The sequence below is a fragment of the Ailuropoda melanoleuca genome, chromosome 6 (genome assembly GCF_002007445.2).
Source record: "Ailuropoda melanoleuca isolate Jingjing chromosome 6, ASM200744v2, whole genome shotgun sequence".
Classification (NCBI taxonomy): domain Eukaryota; kingdom Metazoa; phylum Chordata; class Mammalia; order Carnivora; family Ursidae; genus Ailuropoda; species Ailuropoda melanoleuca.
In genome coordinates this window covers 127861431-127878930 of record NC_048223.1, presented here as the reverse complement: position 1 = coordinate 127878930, position 17500 = coordinate 127861431, and the positions used below count along the sequence as shown (strand labels likewise).

The following is a 17500-nucleotide window of genomic DNA, read 5'->3' as shown; positions in this document are numbered from 1 at the left end:
TCTGGAAAGTGGGCTGTGGGCCCCTGAGCGGTGGTGCTTGCTGCCAGCAGGCCACGAAGGATGGCACGCAGCCCGCGGGGGCCCCCACGTCTGTACAGATGTCACCATGAGTCCGAATCAGAGCTGATTGCAGATACTTCATTGAACTCTGACTTCTGCAAAAATGGAAATAAATATGGAGGGGAAAACACAACAGTCGTTCTCGTGAAGAACGGCCTCAGGACAAAGACAAAGAATAAAAAATGTCTTTTGTATTTACTTGAAACAAATGAATGGTATCAGGTGAAAAATATCTGTCTGTGCTTGCTCAGATTTAAGGCCTGCAAATTTGCACCTTATTTCAATTTCCTGCGTGCACTGGAGGAAGTGCGAATAGCTTATTCAGAGGCAGATTAATGCAAAAGAGCTGAGGGGGACATAAATCCACAGGCAGTGACTTGTACCATCATGTAAGTGTAATGATTATCCAACTGGAATCAGGGCTCAGAGTATCAGCTTAACACAGAGAAAATTTGCTTGATGGGAGAGTATTAAAGTCATGCTATAATATATCCGTATACTGTGACTAAATTTTATAGTTCATGAAGCATATTAGTATTACACTATATCCTGGTACATTCAAAAGGTGATTTCCATTTAGATGCTCATTTTTCATGAAGATAAATATGACATGAATCATAATTTCCCTGAAGTAAATATTACAAATAATAAAATACTCAGGCAAGCAAGTTGAGGAATGACAGTAATGTTTTCCATTTGTATGGTAAGTGGCGAACCTTGTGGCCTATCAAGTAACAAATTGAATGTTTAATCTTTTTCCATGCAGATTGAGGATGGCAAAGTGGCAGCGGGCCTCACAACAAATTGAGAGTTCTCTGGTGGCTCATGGAGTATCAGCTATTTTGCCTTTGGAGGCCAATAGAGGGTGTCAGCAGAGCTTTGTCAAAATACATCACGAGCATGAAGTTGTAAAATTGCAATTTACAACAAAAAGACTTTGGGATAACGGGCAAATCTTAGGCATGCTAAATACATAGCAAATATTTAGAGAGGCTTTGTAAGCAATTTAAATATTGTTAGGGGAAGTTGTGTAACATCTGGGGCGCATCCCAGAGGTGCAGGAAGAAATGTATCCTATCAAATGGTAAATAGACTATTCCAAATGATAAAAATATTCTTTAGGTACCAGCCGATGGAGTTACCCTAATTGGTGGAAGGGGGCTTCACGCCGGGGCCAGAGACCGGGCTGGGTGGTTGCCTTTTGGGCGCGTCCCACCTCTTGGCATTGGGGCAGCGGCATCCTTGTCTCCAAATTTTGAAGTCCCTTCTGGGCCCTGGGGACCCTGGGGGGCAGCGACAGTTGTTTCTGAGGCTCTCCGGGTCGTGGCAGCGAGACGGGGTTAGAGCTGCGCACGAGCCTGGGGTCGTGACCCTCCTGGCCACCGCTCAGGGGCACGTGTACCGTACAGCCAGGGATGCTCATTTCGTTAAAGGTTCTGTTGTATATTAATTTTAAGTTGCAGCGTCTGCACTACAGGATGACGCCACCAGCATGTTGATGAAGGATTTTATACATGAAAAAATTTTCATTATCTGAGTTCCCAGAGACCTGCCGATTGGTTGGCCGCCTGACCCGCAGCTGTCTCGGAGTGTTAGGGCGGCGGCTGGGGCAGGAAGGTGTGCACTGTGCTGTTTTCTCTCTTCCGTGCGCAGTTCACGGGGCTCTCTACTCTCAGGGAAGTCAAGACTCTTCATAACCAAAAAGAAAGAAAGAAAAAAAAAAACCACTGAAGTGGATTTTGCTCATTTTTCTCTTGGATTTCAGGAGCGTGAAGAACGGGCACGTGCAGGCACTGAGTTATGGTGTAGTCAAGTAGGGGGGCAGGAGGCTGGCCTCCGTGGTCACAGGGTCTCTACAGTTTGCATTTTTGTTACATGCGACGCAGCCACGGGAAAAGAAGTTAGGGAATACAGCCTACTTTTTTTTTTTTTAAACAGGATATTCTTCAGTGAATTCATCCTGGTTGCTTTCCTGAGATCTTTTAACATGTGCCCGAAAGAGGGGTGAGGCTCTCTAGTTGTTGCAGAGTGAGCGACACACTTGTGTGTGTCCTCGCGAGTCACACCAGGAAGGGCAGGCTTTGTGAAACTCACGCACGGGTGTTGCTGGCCCTTTAGCTCTGGGGGGCCGCAGAGGTTGTGGGCGGGCGGGTGTGGATGGAGCCCCTCGACAAGGAAGTCTGCTGGCAGAAGAGCCAGAGAGGAAGACCAGACGACCCTGCTGGGAGGAAGGGTCTGTCCCAAGTTTGTTGGCAGGCGGGCAGCTGTGTCCTGATTGCACAAGGGCATCCCTGAGCGCCCCCGGGACGCCGTGGCGAGAGGCCCTCTAGTGGGGACAAGTGGCACTGCATGCCTCTGCCTCGGGCAACAGTGTGGTCCCTCAGGACCCCAAGCTCACTGTGGACCGCCACTCCAGCAGGAGGACAGTGAAGTGAGGAGGGGGCCGAGGAGCCTTCAGGGGCCTCCTTGTGGACCCTGGGCTCAGCGATGGGAACATGCCGGGCTGCCCACATGCCGGGGTGTGACAGCAGCAGAGGTGATGTGCCATGTCCTTCCCAGAGAGCAGACACAGCCTTTCTAAGGATGCTCACCTGCTTTGTCCAGTGGATGCCGGTTTTGTGAGGTTGTCCCCTTGCGAAGTTGCACCTGAGCAGGACAAGCAGAGCGGCGCTGCCTGTTGGCCACGAAGCCACCGTCGCTCGTGGTTCCGTGGCGGGGGTGGGGGGGCACTTTTCCAGGCCCACCTGCTCTGCTGTCACTCCCCTGGCCTGTGCTGTGTCGTCTGTGGGGCCCCTGCTCACACTGGGGTTGGGATAATTTTCTACATTTTTTGTAATTGCAGAATCATAAAATATTTTAATTTCAAGGTTAGCAATTTTCTCTTGCATACTTAATTTATAATTAGCTGGTTTATAAACCTGTTCTGCGAATATAATTTTACTGTTGCCAAATGTTCTTCATGAATAATTAAGGGAAAATCCCTATTTATCAAATTATTAATATACCTAAGAGCCTTGTTTTCGTAAACAATGCATTGGAGCTGGATTTAAAGAAAACCACCTCTCAGGGATCTGGTGTTCTGTTCCCACCGTGGTGGGGACCTGCTCGGGGTGTCTGCACAGAGGGATGCTTGTGCTGTGTTGATGTCACAGCCCCAGGCCTTCTTTCCCCCACAAAGGCCCAGGTATCAGTAGCTGGACAAACACAATGGCCATTCACCAGTGGGACTGGCCGCCTCAGCCTCGTGAACAATGTTGTTATTTGTTCTAGCCATTCACCAGGAGCATTTTTGGAGGAAATGTAACAGATGAAACCATCCTTTCAGCCTTTAAAAAAATCTCTTTCGGCATAATCCTACCCCCATTAGTAGGGGACCGCTTTTCAAAGTGAGGAAAGCAACTTTTATGTGTGAATTTGGACCTAAAGCTTGAAAAGCTGCGGTCCCTCCCTGCAGTCCGGCAACCCAGACCATACAAGGTTCAGTCCAGAAGACAGAGGAAGAGCCGGAGGAGAACGGCAACTCGGGCCGGGCGTGCAGGTGGGCTGCCCATGGAGGCTCACCCTTCCCTCAGCTCCCTCCCTCTCGTGGAGACCAGCACAACGGTCCTTCCTCCTTGTGCCCAAATCCAGATCAGCTCTCACCGGAAGAAGGTCCCCAGCTCCCACTCATGAGTTGTTTGAACAGTTGAAACAATAAGAAAGCCATAGTGCTAATTCAGAACTCGTCCTTAAAGACCAAACTTGTAGGGTCTGCCGGTCAAGGTTGTGGGGCGCCATCTCTTGCCTCCTTGCTGGGTGCGGGGGGCACGTCTGCAGCCATGAGGGCTGGGCCATCCGGCCTGGCGCGGGGAAGGCCGTGCTTGCTGCTTTCCGGCTGCTGGGTTCCTGGTGGAGGCTCTGGAAGGAGGTAGGGCCGGGCCGTGCTCTTCTTGGGGCTGGCATGTGCGCCCACTCGCCATGTGTGTGCGACTCCGTGTGTATGATTCATTCCAGAGCAGTTTTAGTCCTCATAAAATATTCATTTTGGTTGTGCAGGGCCCTGTAATTGCCATCTCTCACCCTGAATTATTTATACCTTGCACAGACTGACAAAGCTTTGCCATGCAGCACTAGATGAATCAGAAACACGGATCTTTGCTGCCAACAGCATTATAGTTTCACAAAATATGGCACCCACGTCATTCTGGGCTGCCTCATCTCTAAATCCAGCTTTTCTTGATTTGACATTTTCTTTACTCTTCCATTGTCTTAGTCAGGCAGAAAGGTTGCCTCTCAACTCAAAGCAGCAACCTTTCCTGCTTGCATTATAGCCGCTGTGCTGGAGAGGACTAATGTGTCTTTATTGCCCTTACTTTTTTATGCTCGGTAACAAGACAGTGCTTGGGCTCACTTTAGAGCCATATATTATACATTAGCGATAAAATGATGCAAATAGTCCTGAATACTCTTCAAACAGATAGTGGAGATCAGCCTGGATCTAGCTGCTTATCACAAAAACAGAAAATGAAAGGTGATGTGAGAAGGTGGGTGGGGGCGCGCCCCCAGTTGTGGGCTCTGGGGGGGCGGGGTCGGCCTCCCGAGCACCCCGCTCCCCGCCTCCCGAATGCCCCTGCTCCCCGCCTGCCACCTCCTGGCCCCGGGCTCGCCCCGCCGCTGGGCGCCGCCTGGCACATCCATAGGCCTCTGCAGCCCGGCCTCGCTGGGGGGCCCGGGACGCGGTCTCTCCCCTCACTGCCTTCACCGCTGCGGGACGCGAGCGCTCCGAACGAGGGATGCGGGCATCAGGTCCGAATATCTAGGACCAGCGTGCTAACACGAATTTGGGTCTGGGAGACCAGAGCCAAACTCCTCCACAAACCTTTGGAAACTAGAAAGCAAAGAAACCCAATCGGCTCTGAACGTCGGGAGCTTTCATTTCTGCGCGCAGACAATGACAGCCTGCCACAACTCCAGGGGAAAATCCCCATGTTCTGAAGGCCCCAGAAAAGATCATCTGTGGAATATTCACACAGACAGCTGTATGGTGGCGTGGGGAGCTGAGCGAGGTTTACCGTGATTTTAACACCTTGGCCCTTCCCTGAGCCACAGACCAGGATTAATTTATGGCTCCTGGCTTATCAACAAAGGGACGTGAAGAGGGAAGGCTCAGTGCTGTTTCGAGTAATGGATGACCTGGACACACATTTCTCTTGTATTTGTTGACACGCAGGGGTAATGAAGTTAAAGCTTTGCACACATGTGCCCCCTCATTAAGCTGCATTACCTGCATTAAAACTAATCATTGCCACTCAGAGCTGTGCTCCCATTAATCATTTATAATGTTTTAATAAGTTTTTAATCAGGACCTAAAAGGCGAGAGAGGCCGGCATAGGCAGGTTCGACACTGGTGTCCTGTGTGCGTGCATGGGCTTGATTTAAAATGTGATTTTTTTTTATTAATAATTCAGCCCACAAAGATGATAGTTCTTAATTAGGCAAGCTGGCATGGTTTGGGGGGGTGCGTGCATCTGAGCAGGAGAAGATGAACAACATCTTTCCCACTTAGAGATTGGGGGGAACCCCGAAAAACAAAAAAATATATATATTTTGAGAACGATCTCCATAGCCATCTGAAGTCAGCTTGGCAGGAAGAGTATCCCTGTTCTCTTCAGATCCTGAAAAAGGCACCCGCGTGTGGTGGGAGGGGTTTGAAACCCTAAGTTTGGGTTCGCGTAGGCACTTCATCTCTGCGCACAAAGTCTCTGTGAGACGTCTCCCCTGGAGCTGGCAACAAGTCAGGGGGTGCATCTGATGTGAGCCAAGTGATGCTGGCATTTTTCTTAAATAAGGAGCTTCGTGATCAGAGCTGGCAAATAGAGCAGTGTCCAGAGGGAGTGAGGAAGCTGTTTTAATGAGCCCACAGCGAAAGACAAAATACAGACTGATTGACAGGGCGAATGATCTGGTGGGGAAATAATGTCAATGCTGCATCGCCCATTAGAAATAGAGAAATAGGTAAAGAGGAAAAGAAAGACAGGCACTTGAAACAAGAACCCTAGTGTAAATATAGCGCACTTCACGTTTCTTTTGTGTTGTGCAGTTGACTTCTTTTAAACAGATAACCTTATCAAAACTATCATGAAATATCAGGAACAGTTACAGAAAATACTAACTAGAATCCTGACAGCGAGGCGGGTCGGGTTGCTGACAAAGGCATAGGACTCCGGGATGCGTTTGCGTTCAGAGTGTCTACCTGGGTTTTACTTATCGGAACACATTAAAACCACCCGGAAAAGTTTAATGCAAGTCATACAAATTTCTCCAAAAGGAGGGCTTGGCAGGATCTGTTATGGACGTGGATATCGAACTGGCCGGCAAAGCTATTAAATCCCATCAGATCTCCTTGGCATCATTTTAATGAGAATCGTTGCAAAAGTACAAGATCGTGGTATCTGCAAGTGCCTCCTGACAGCCACTGGTGAAAATGTGATGAAAAGAAAAACCATTATAGCAGAAATTTAGCGATAAGGCTCTTTGGAGGGATGGTGGGGCCTCGCGCGGCCCAGACCGTGAAGGGTTAATTTTCTAAACCTAATAATGTTCGATAGTGAGGTATTTGTCAGGAGATAAAGAAGTGATAGAATCTGGGAAGTGGGTCCCTTGGTGATTGTAGTACAAATATTGTTAATGCGGTGTGGTTACTACAGAGAAGGGAAGTAAAATAGCTCTAGTCCGCTGGAGACAGGCTCTGCCACAGTAGGGCAGGAACCTCCAGACAAAGGCCAGTAATTGTTGAACCGGGAGTCAAGCCGTGGATGTTTTCAAATCCTCCTACACCTATATTTACATGCAGGATGCCGTGCGCAGGGGGCCAGCGCTCACGGAGCCCGGGATCCCACGGTGGGGAGCTGGGCAGCCCCGGACCTCTCGCCGGGGAGGGGGCCCCCTCACGGAGGACATCTGGGCACAGCTGTTAAATTCAATACCGTCACCCTCTGCCCCTTCATTATGACGTCATGCAGGCCCTACAAGTATATGAGACCCATAACTTGAAATGTACAAGAATTTAATAAGTCTGGTGTTGGAGCAATTTGTCATGGCATATTTGAAGAATAAATCAGCCTAATGGAGCAGACTTTTCCTCCCGTATGGCATTACGGAACGTGAGCCCAGTAATAGCTAATGGCAGGAGAGGGAGAAAAAGAGAGGCCTGACATTCAGACCCTCGCGTTTTGGAAATCCGATCCGTATTGACCTGTGTACTATCTCAGTGCACAGATCTGATGTCAGCAGAATGTACTCTTGTATAAGAACTGCTCATTACAGGTTTTGTGAAGGAAGCACATTGTCTCTGAGCACCAGAACCCGATCGGCTAGAATTGCTCAGTAATCAATACTCCAGCGACTGATGGCCGGGCGCGCACACCGCAGCTGCGGCCACTGCTTTCAGGGACTTCCCAGTAATTAGCAGGGACTTCAAGGAAGCACTCCACTGGTCACTTTCTTATCAGTCAGGGAAAAGTCTCTTAAAGGCTCTATCTTTTAATTTGACTCTTTAACTGTTTCCTTTCAAGAGCGCAGCGGTGGCCACAGCCCCGACTCCCCGAGAGGCCCCTGCTCCCGTCCACGCACTCCTCCACGTCGGGGTGGGGACTGGGGGCTGGGGTGAGTCGCTGTGGGTTGACAGAACATGAAATTAATCGTTTTAAGGTACGCAATTCAGGGGTGTTTAGTACCTTCCCAGGATTGTGCAACCACCACCCCTCTGTGGGTCCGGACACTTCCATCGCCACCAAAAGGAGACCCTAGGCCATTGAGGTGTTGCCCCCCTCCGCCCAAACTCCTGTTCCCAGCCCCTGGCCACCCCCAGTGGGTGGGGACTTTGCCATCTGCATTTTCTGCTTGGTAACCCACACTCTCTCGTCAAGTCAACGTTATGAAAATAGCCTCCTGGTTTTGTGTTCTGGATTCGGGAACTACAAGCGTGGGGCTTGGTCTGGAATGGGGTTCTCTGGGAACCTCCGGAAGCTGTCAGCGCCATGATTCACACATGGAAGCTTTGGGTTTTCTGATTGATGACACGGAGGTCTACCCATGGCCGTCTTCATTTGCTGCTTATTAAGAGCTCAGCCTTAAAATGGAGAGGCGAGCACCCCCTGATCCCCCCTCCCCCACCAGAAAATGATATCAGTATTTTTCATTCTTGACTCAAATTTCCCATATTGCCCATAGTGGAGGACCAGAAGAGGAGGCCGTGCCTGCTGGGACAGAGGCTGGAATTGAGACGTGGGGGGGGGGGCCTGTCGCAAGCCCGAGCTCTTTGCTCTGAGCCCGGCGTTTAGCCTGTGCTCAGGTGGGGGCTGAGGACTCCTCAGACGGCCTGTCGGGCTCACCCCTTGCCGCATGCTGTCGCTCACGTTTTCAAGCACGGGCGAGACCAAGCTGCGGAAGAGTCTAAGACTTGGTGATTAAAAATTAAAAAAAAATCCCTGCATATAGGATTCCCGAAATGCTGAGAGGAGATAATTTCAAACAAGTGATACCCACGTGCAAAAGGCAAGCAATTAAAACTGCTCAAAGTTCCTTTTTTCTCCTCAATCGCCAGGGTGCGCACGCCAAGCCCACTGCATTTCTGAGGAGACGATCTATTTCTCCTTTGACCAGAGGGAAAAAAATCATTATTACATGACTAGTGGCTTCAGTTAGGGGAGAAGCAGCAGTGCAGGGACGGCGGTGAGGGCGAGTGGTATTAATTACCTAACACTTGCAGGCAAGATAATTTTATCATGATTTGGCCACCGGTAAGTTGCAGCTTTTGATACAAGTGGGCAAGTTCTTAGCTACGGGAAACATGAGGGAAGGGAATGGTGTCAGATGAAATGCATCTCATCAGCTTTTCTCTGACAAACCAAATTCATTCCTTATGTAATTGATAACGGCCTTGTCCAATTATTTCACACATTACAATACACAGAGGCCCCCTTTACAGGTTTTGCAGGGCTGTAATTAGCTATGCTAATATCCCCTTTATTGGCCCTAATATTGCTCAACACCTTTTGCCATCCTGGAACCCACGAGAGCCCCATGGCCTGTCAGGACTGCTGATTATTGAGAAGGATAGCTTTAATCAAACATAATTGCAGTTAATTTTTCTCTCCTGCTCTCCGTTGCCAGCGTCTAATGCCACGGACTCCTTGATATTCCATTAAATTACAATTAAGCAGCCTCCTTTGTTTCTGATTGTCCTGAACACCACCACAAAGTTGTGCAGCCGTTTAAAGGAGAGCTGTTTGTCCTAATTGCCTACGCGCACACAAAGGGCCAATTTATACAATGCCCGTGTAGAATTTAAACAGTTCATAATGTAATGGATATTACACAGGAGCCTAACACTACAATTAAAATGATTTTCATCAGATAGAGAAGCTCTGGTTAATCAGCTTCATAAAAGTAAATATAAATGAACTAATTCATAGCTTAAACACACAGAAGTGGAGCATACTCTGAAATGAGTGACTGCGGTGGGGGCTTGCCCCTTATTGTGGGGATGCTGAGGGTGGGCTCCCGTCAAAATGGTTGATCCCGTTTCTTGCGGTGGCCCCGCTCATGGGGTCCTCGCCCGCCGCCTCGAGGTTCCGTGGGCACCGCAGCCTCTGGTCCGGACGCAGCCAGGACCGAGCTTCACTTGGCTTGGGGGGCGCAGCCGTGGCTGGGCTCTGCTGGGTCGAGGTCCCCGCAGACGTGAGGGCCTGCCCGGGGCTCTGCAGTGCGGACCGCAGGTGCCGTGGCTGGAGCTGCAGCCCTGCGCCCACTTTCCCAGGTGCTGGTGCCCGGGAGGCGGTGGCCCCCGGAACCCACCCTTGTGCGCCCTCGGGGTCGCCCGTGTGGCCTCCTCTGTGAATCCCCACACGCTCTCCAGGCCGAAACCTGGTTTCCAAAGTAATGAGATCCTATCTCTCCCCCCTTCTAATCGCTACTGAGAACTTTCCAGGAGTGTGTGCGGTCTCTGAGCAGAATATTACTGGGGAGTTTCCACGGATGTGCAGCGGTTTGCCCTGGGCTGCTGCCTTCCCTCCTGCCTGAGAGAAACAAGTAAATAAAGCCCATATTTCAAGCTTGATTTACTCTGGTACCTACTGTGAAAGCTGATGGCTCTTTAGGGAAATAAAGACAGGGTCAGGGAATTAGTGTACATAATGGTCATTTTGATGATGGGCCAACAGATGTGATGGGAAGCACACTGTACACAATTAAGCATAATGTACTAATGACAGGTTCGGATTTTTATCGCCTCTTTGCCATCGAGCAGCAAATCCATGTTTAGCAGTAATAAAGAGTTTATTGGTGTTAAAGCCAAAGATTTTCTGACATAGGAAAGATTTTTCCTTTCATAACAAGAGTATTAAATCCTTTGTGTACCAGACTCTGGAAGGGAGATATGTAAAGTGGTTGTCAGATATTTTTTAGGAAAAAAGCCAATTACAGGGTAATTGAGTAAAAGGATGAGAATTACCATTTGACTTCACGTGGAGGGCACCCAGCGACCTCAAACCCCCCAAACGTCGGCACCAGCGTCTCTGCGCCCCCGGCGCCGGCCCTGCTTGGCTCCGGCGTCAGCGGCCCCGCACTGGTTCTCCCGTGCCACCCGCCTTAGGAAGAGGCCTCGCGGACTCCACCGCTTCAACACGACCCAGACAAGGCGGGAAAGTCAGCACGAGGCTCCTCTTCCTCCTGGCCAACGCTCCCTGTCTCCGGCCCTCGATGTGGCACGGTACGGGGTCCGTGTCACTGGGACCAGAGCGCATGAAGGGGGTCCTGGCCCCGGGGCCATGCGTGTCCACGGTTCACAAGACACTTGGGATCGAGGCAACACTGCCAGGGCCACCTCCCACATCAGCGCGTGTACCTGTGCCCAAGCCAGGCCCCGAGAACGCGGAGGTGCTCGCGGCCCAGTGCCCGGCTGTGTGCCAGTGGTAGTCGAGGCCCGAGAGCGCCGGGCCCTGCCCCCCCACCCCCACCCCCGTCAGACCCCCTTCAGCACACGCTCTGCTGTCTTAGAGGTAAAGGGTGAACTGCCTAAAAAGACATCAAGGAATTTATTTAATTTTTTTTTTGACATCAAGGAATTTAAAGAAACCTCCTCTGGAGGGGGCGAGGGGAGGGTGCAAAAGAAAAATCGTTCCCAGGACAAAAGCTCCCGTAGACGGCTCTGTGCAGAGGAGAGCCGCTCGGCCGGCGCCTGCTCGGAAGATTAGCCGGGCGGTAACGTGTGGCATAATTGCGCCATGTGGCTGTCCCCAAAGTGCAGCCCTAATTGCCTGACAGGACGATAACTTTGCGACGCCCTCACCTTGTTAGGCCTTCCCGGTGCAGCCAGCGCCACGCGGCCGCAGGTGCGTCTCATTTCCCTCTCTGCAGAGCGCGTGCGGCTTAATTGCACGGGGCTGTTAGGCAAAATCGGTGGGAGGAATATCAAGTAACTTACTGTGTGCCGCTGGCAGATGGTGCTGGGGCGCCGCGAGCTGAGCGTGGAGGTGAGGGAGTTAATAAAAGATGTCAGTTCTGGCCTAAAATGGCGCGGCCTGGTGCTGTGCAAGAACGTTGAACGACGTGGCCGCTCTCCTCTTCCCCGTCCCTTGGCTGTTCTCCGGCTGTGCAGAGAAGTCGCCGGGACACGTTGGGGATGCAGCTAGAGACACGAATCTTCGTCCGCGGGGTCTTTTTTGCTTTCTGATATGATAGTTGTCAACAAGGAACCTTGACCGTCAGGTTGAGCTCGAGGAAATCACGTGCAACTTCATGAAAAATGAGTGATCCTCAAGTAGGACGGGCGATATGTGGACAGAAAAGACCAGGGGAGCTCTGTTGGTAGCCTGGCCGGACAGGACGCGCAGACACGGAAGAGGGCACGTATGTCGGCCCAGAGACCCGCGTCCCCCGTGCCCAGCGCCCACGTGCTCACGTTGTGAGCCAAAGCTTCTGTCCTTGTCACCGAGCATGCGGGCATGGAGGGGACAGTGTGATGAGGTTTTTGTCACAGCATCTCAACACACTGTCAGGACCCCTGCATCTTCATGCCTCAAAGCACAAGGGCAGGCTTGGCGGGAAATAGAAAGGCGCTCGCCCCCGAGCCCAGGCTGGGGGCTGCTTCTCCTTGCTCTCCGCCTGAGCCACATCTTCATTGCCGTATCAGAATCACTGGTTATTTCCTCAAAAACACAGGTAGACCCTTCACAGAAGTCATTGCAATCCTTAGCAAACACCCTCAAATCCTCTCTTAAGAGTTGCGCCCACTGTAACTTAAAAAATTTGTCTTGGAAAGTCTGTTTACCTGGGCAGTGGTGTTTTCCGGGCTTAGGCTGCCAGATTAAGTTGGGCACGTCCAGTTCCGTTGGCGTTATGGCTAAACAGCGGTGTTTGAGGCTAGGGACGCTTTGGGATGTGAGAACCTAAGGAACTTTGTCATCCATCCGGGGCTCAGATGTAATCAGGCATCCTCTGTTTTATCTGCCAAAGCTGGCAGCCCCGTCTGGGCTGGACAGTTCCCCAGTGGTCACTGTGCAAAGGTCCAGGCAAGGGATGGCCAGTCTAAGTCGCAGCTCTTGTCATAAAGCTTAGAGACCCGTAATGTCGAGACAGATGGAAGTCTGTGGTCATCTCCTGTGCTGGCTGTCAGGCCCAGAGGCGCCCGCGCCTCCAGAGTCGTCTCTCGGTACCGCCCCCTACAGGCGGCGAGCCGCGGTGCGGGTTGCGTCCCCCACTGCCTGCGCAACAGTATCGTTCTTGAAGTTTGTGAGTTTGTCTCGTGACCCTAACACATATCCGTTTTTTGTATTTTTATAGATTCTTTCTAAAGTTTTTCCTCAAGTGCAATCAGAACTGTTTGAAGAATGCAGGCAACCCTCGAGATATGCGGAGATTCCAGGTACACATCTCTCAAAGGCACGCGGGCCACGGTCCGGACTTTGAACATGAAGTTTGAATTCTCTGATGTCGCGATTGTTCAGAAAATAGTCTCTAGTTCTCCAGGGGCTTGGGAGCAAACCAGAAGTGGCTCATTTGATAAAATATTTAAATCACATCACTTTAAAAATGATTCAGCCTCTTCAGTACGCCAGATTCACCGAGTCTGTGCACACTGGACTGGGCTCCGAAAACGTGACCTTGGCTTATAAGGTGCACCTCTTAGGGCGGTGTGCCACGCCCGGCCTCTGCGTTGGGCTGCCAGGTACCTGGGAGTCCGAGTTCTCAGAGCTGCAGGTTAAGCTGGGTTCCCTCGGACTTTCAGCCACGGTGAGTCTCGTAGGTGTGTTTCAGAAGGACTGTTTCAGAATCTCTTCAAATATGTTTGTTCATCTGGAGCCCATTTCCTCAGCTGTACGTAGCCATGCACAATTGATGAGAACTTGGAGCCCATGCCCAACGGTCTTCTTTTAGGGATCGATGGGTGGAGTTTTCATGGGGCAGAGCCACAGTGCAGCCTGCTGGGTAGGCACAAGACCTTGGGCCCTCCTCATGAGGGGAGCTGCACCTGTTTGATGAGGGCCTCTACAAATTCCAGAATGTTCTCCCAGCTCAGCTTCCTTTCCCTCAGGGTTGATGTGTTCTTGCTTCCTTACACCCATGCCTAATTGCTAGACCATGTTCCTGGATGCAGGCTAACTCATATTCTGGTTTGTTAAAGAGGATTTCATCCCAAGGAGAGAAGGTAGAGCGTTGGATGGGTTATCACTGAGTGCTTATTTTTCTTGCCTTTGTGAATGATTAAGAGGTTACTTCAGGGTGAGAGGTACTCCATGCACAATGGATTATTTTGCTGATCATAATTATAAAAATATTCTGGGCTGGGACACAGAATTGCTGCTAGTCCCTACCAACCAGAGAAGAATGAATGCTAGATTGGATGACTTACCATCAAACCACTCAAGGTCATCTTTAGAAATTTAACTTCTATTCCAGTCCTTTAGGACATGTGACATTTGTCTTTACAGCCAACTGGGCCATCAGAGAAGGGTCTGTGGGCTGGTCCACGGTCATGCTCTGCAGGTGGGGACTGTGTCTCTTGTAAACAGCTGGGCCTGCCTCCACTTTCTGGCGCCAGGCTGGACAGTGGTTATCTGCCCATCAGAGCGGAGTGGAGGGTGCACACTGTCTCGCCATTGGCCAACACGCCATCAGTCGCGAGTGGGCCCACAGTTATTAGAAGGATTTGCTCTGCTCCTTAGCTCGTCATCCCGCCTCTCAGAAGGTTGAACTGGACCTAAGAGTTTGGCAGGGCTTACACAGAATTTCCAGCTGGCTTCGGAAACTCAGCACCTTCCCGTAGGCGCACTGCGGGGCTGGCCCCGGCCAAGGAGCAGAACCCAGCTGTCCACTCCCTCTGGGGAGCCACATGCTTTTCCCTGGGTGGCTGACCTATATAGAGATGGCAGAGCAAAGACAGTGTCCTTTTTTTATTTTTATTTTTACCTTTCTTTCTTCTTTAATGTATCGTGGTCTAAGAACTCGAAGAGGGTCAAGTCTGTGGCTCAGCATTCGTTCCGTGGCCTAGCCTGCTGCTCAGGGGATGGTGTGGGTCCTCCCGAGCCCTGCATCCTGGGGGCAGAGGCTGCCAGGGCACCGCACACGCCTGCCCCATGGGTGGGCAGCCGTTGATGAGAAGATGATGACATGTCTGAGGCTGGACGTGGGGACGCCGATGGTGGTACCCACAGTGTTTGAGGCTCAGAGGGGCCCAATACTGTGAGACTGCAATAGTCTTGGTGAGGCCCACCCGGGAAAGAAGCATCAAGGGAGCTGCCCCTGGGAGGGAGTTTTGGGGGGTACAGTGGGTATGGCCCCTGCTTCACAATCTTCCTGTGGGGCCAGAGATTTTTTATGAAAAAATCAATTACACATGTATTCATATGCATATATATATATATATATATATATGCAGCTTTGACCTTTTTTAATCCTTAAAAAGCGATTTATTTTTGATACTTTATTTTTTTCTAACAGAATTTTTTTGGGGGGGAGGGGCAGAGAGGGAGAGAGAATCTCAAGCAGACTCCCTGGTGGGCACCGAGCCTGAGGCGGGGCTTGATCCCACACCCTGAGATCATGACCCGAGCCGAAATCAAGAGTTGGATGCCTAACCAACTGAGCCACCTGAGGGTCCTCTAACAGACTAGTTTTTTAAAGAGCAGTTTTTGGCTTTTGGGAAGAATCCATGGAAGGTTCGAGGCATTCCCACGCACCCCCTGGGGGCAGCCTCCCTCCCAGTTGCCCCTGGTGTTAATGTCCTGCATTGGTGGGTACGTTGGCTACATGGATGAACCAGTTTCCGTTAACCAAGGTCCACTGTAGCTTTGGCTTTCCGTAGTCGTTTTCCATGGCATGTTTGGACATATGCAGAGCAGGTGGGGGGAGCAGCTGTGGACTGGGAACCCTCCCGGTTCCCTCTTCTCCTGTCCAGCCACATGTTTCTCTCCGGGGCTGTGCTGCCTGAGCTGGTAGTGGCCCTCACCACTGCCCATGCGTGGCCAAGGCCGGGCTCCCTGCACCCTACAGCTGACTCCAGCCACACGAGTCCTGCTGTGAAACCCAGACTAAACCAGGGCTTGTGTCTTTGCTACTCATATCAGCTTTTCTGGAAGTAATGGACCACATGGGCCCCCCTCTGTTGAAGAAAAATCTTAAGGCTGGGTAGTACTTCCCATTTCCCGAGTCCATTAAAAGGTGCCATTTCTGGGCGGCCTGGAAAGACGCCTGGGGTCGGCAAGGCTGTCCACAGTGGAAGGGGTCCTTCCGTTGGCACCAGGGTCCTTGCCAGCCTCCGCAGGGAACTTGAGAAAGGATGCTTGTTCTGGATTGAAGACGTGGTCACTACTCACAGCTCAGTCTTTTCAGACGCGGGAAAGTTCGTTACCAGACGTTAGATGTGATTGTCAGATGGACCCAGGGATCACGGCTGATGGGCTGGGGTAGCCGGAGTGCTTCTGATTTAGGAAGCCCTTTTTGGGCACTCTGAATCCTCACCACTCTTCAAGGGATGACAGTCTCAAGTGAACTAATTTTAATTAGATAAACTATCTAATCAATATGTGAACAGATCAATCAAAACAGCAGCTTTAAAATGAGCGGCTGGAGGGGTGTTTCTGAAGCTAATGGCTAGAAGAATATTTCTCTGAATTGAATTCACTTGTTAGCATAATAGGAGATTAAACTGTAATTAGTGTAGCGGGCTTTGAAGAGCAGCAATCTTGAGTCAAAACAGAGCAAAACAGCCCACCCACCCCCACTCGCCAAAAAGCTGGGGCGCTGGCGGCCGGGAGGCGTCGGAGCGCGGGCAGCTCGCTCGGTGCACGCGGCGGTGCTGGCGGCGGCTTCCGTCTTTCCTCCGCCAGCTCGTTTCACATGCGCTTCGTCTTTGCAGGTTGTTGTGTCGACAACAGTCAACGTGGACGGCCACGTGCTGGCCGTGTCCGACAACATGTTTGTGCACAACAACTCCAAACACGGGCGGCGGGCCCGCCGCCTAGACCCGTCAGAAGGTACGGCCCCTTCTTATCTGGAAAATGGTAGGCACACATGTTACATGTCTTTTTTTATTTGCAATGCTTCTTTTTCTTTGCACCATCCTTTATGTTGGTTCATGTCGCGCTGCCCTCACCAGGGGCCCCTCCCAGGTCTGCGGCCCCCATGTGGGCCTGGCCGCCACTGGGGGCCTCTCCTTCCCCTCTCCCGTTATGGGGGGGGCCTCACTTGCCTCACCTGCCATGGGCTTCACTTTATCGGTTTGTTTGTTTCTAAGCTTTCTTTTGCTTGGAGCTTTTCTTGCAGTTTTAATTTATTTGGTTTTATTTGGGCTGTCCTAAGCCCCCATCCCGAAGGTCATCCCAGATACTCTGCACGTTTCGGTGGGTGTAATGTTGGGGGCCCATCAGCTCAGAACAGACTTCGAGGACCATTTCCTGTCCCTGGATGGAGTGGGTGGGGGCGGGGTGAAGGGAATGAGAAAAAAAAAAAAACACAGCATAAAATGTTTTGTACCAGGTGCTTCCAAGTGGCTGACTTCTTGTTCTGCTCGTTCAAAGAGAAGAATTTTGCTAAGACTGATAGGCAACGGGGTGGTGGTCTTCGACATGGAGTCAGGGTTCAGAAATGCTCAGACGCAGAGGGCCTCCCCAAACCCCTCACTCACGCACGTCCCCACGATTCATCCCACACCTGGTAAAATAAAATCCTCGTCCTCTAGACCAAAACTCTTCCCACTAATCATGAGATTCTGACCCACGTGAATTGTTGAGAAACTAATGTGAGCTGTTCTTGTTCTGTTTCGTTTTTCTTGAAAAGTGAATTGCAAACAAAACAGCGTGGTTAAATCGCAAAAAGCCCATAAAACTAAACCGTTTTAAGGCAAATCCTCCACACTGAGGTCTCGAATTCACGAGCCACGCAGATGCTCACGCAGGAAAGT

General features: G+C 50.9%; 1 protein-coding gene across 8 annotated transcripts in view; it reads left to right on the top strand.

Annotated features, from left to right (window-relative positions):
• EBF3 (EBF transcription factor 3) overlaps positions 1-17500 on the top strand; it is a 115654-nt gene that overhangs the window by 64211 nt on the left and 33943 nt on the right. For 7 of the 8 annotated variants that reach the window (XM_019803310.2, XM_019803307.2, XM_011229350.3 and 4 more), the window contains exons 6-7: positions 12883-12964; positions 16457-16601. In XM_019803310.2, the coding sequence (XP_019658869.1) occupies positions 12883-12964; positions 16457-16601 (227 nt within the window). The remainder of the gene's footprint in view (positions 1-12882; positions 12965-16456; positions 16602-17500) is intronic. The other variant, XM_034663439.1, reaches the window with a different exon arrangement.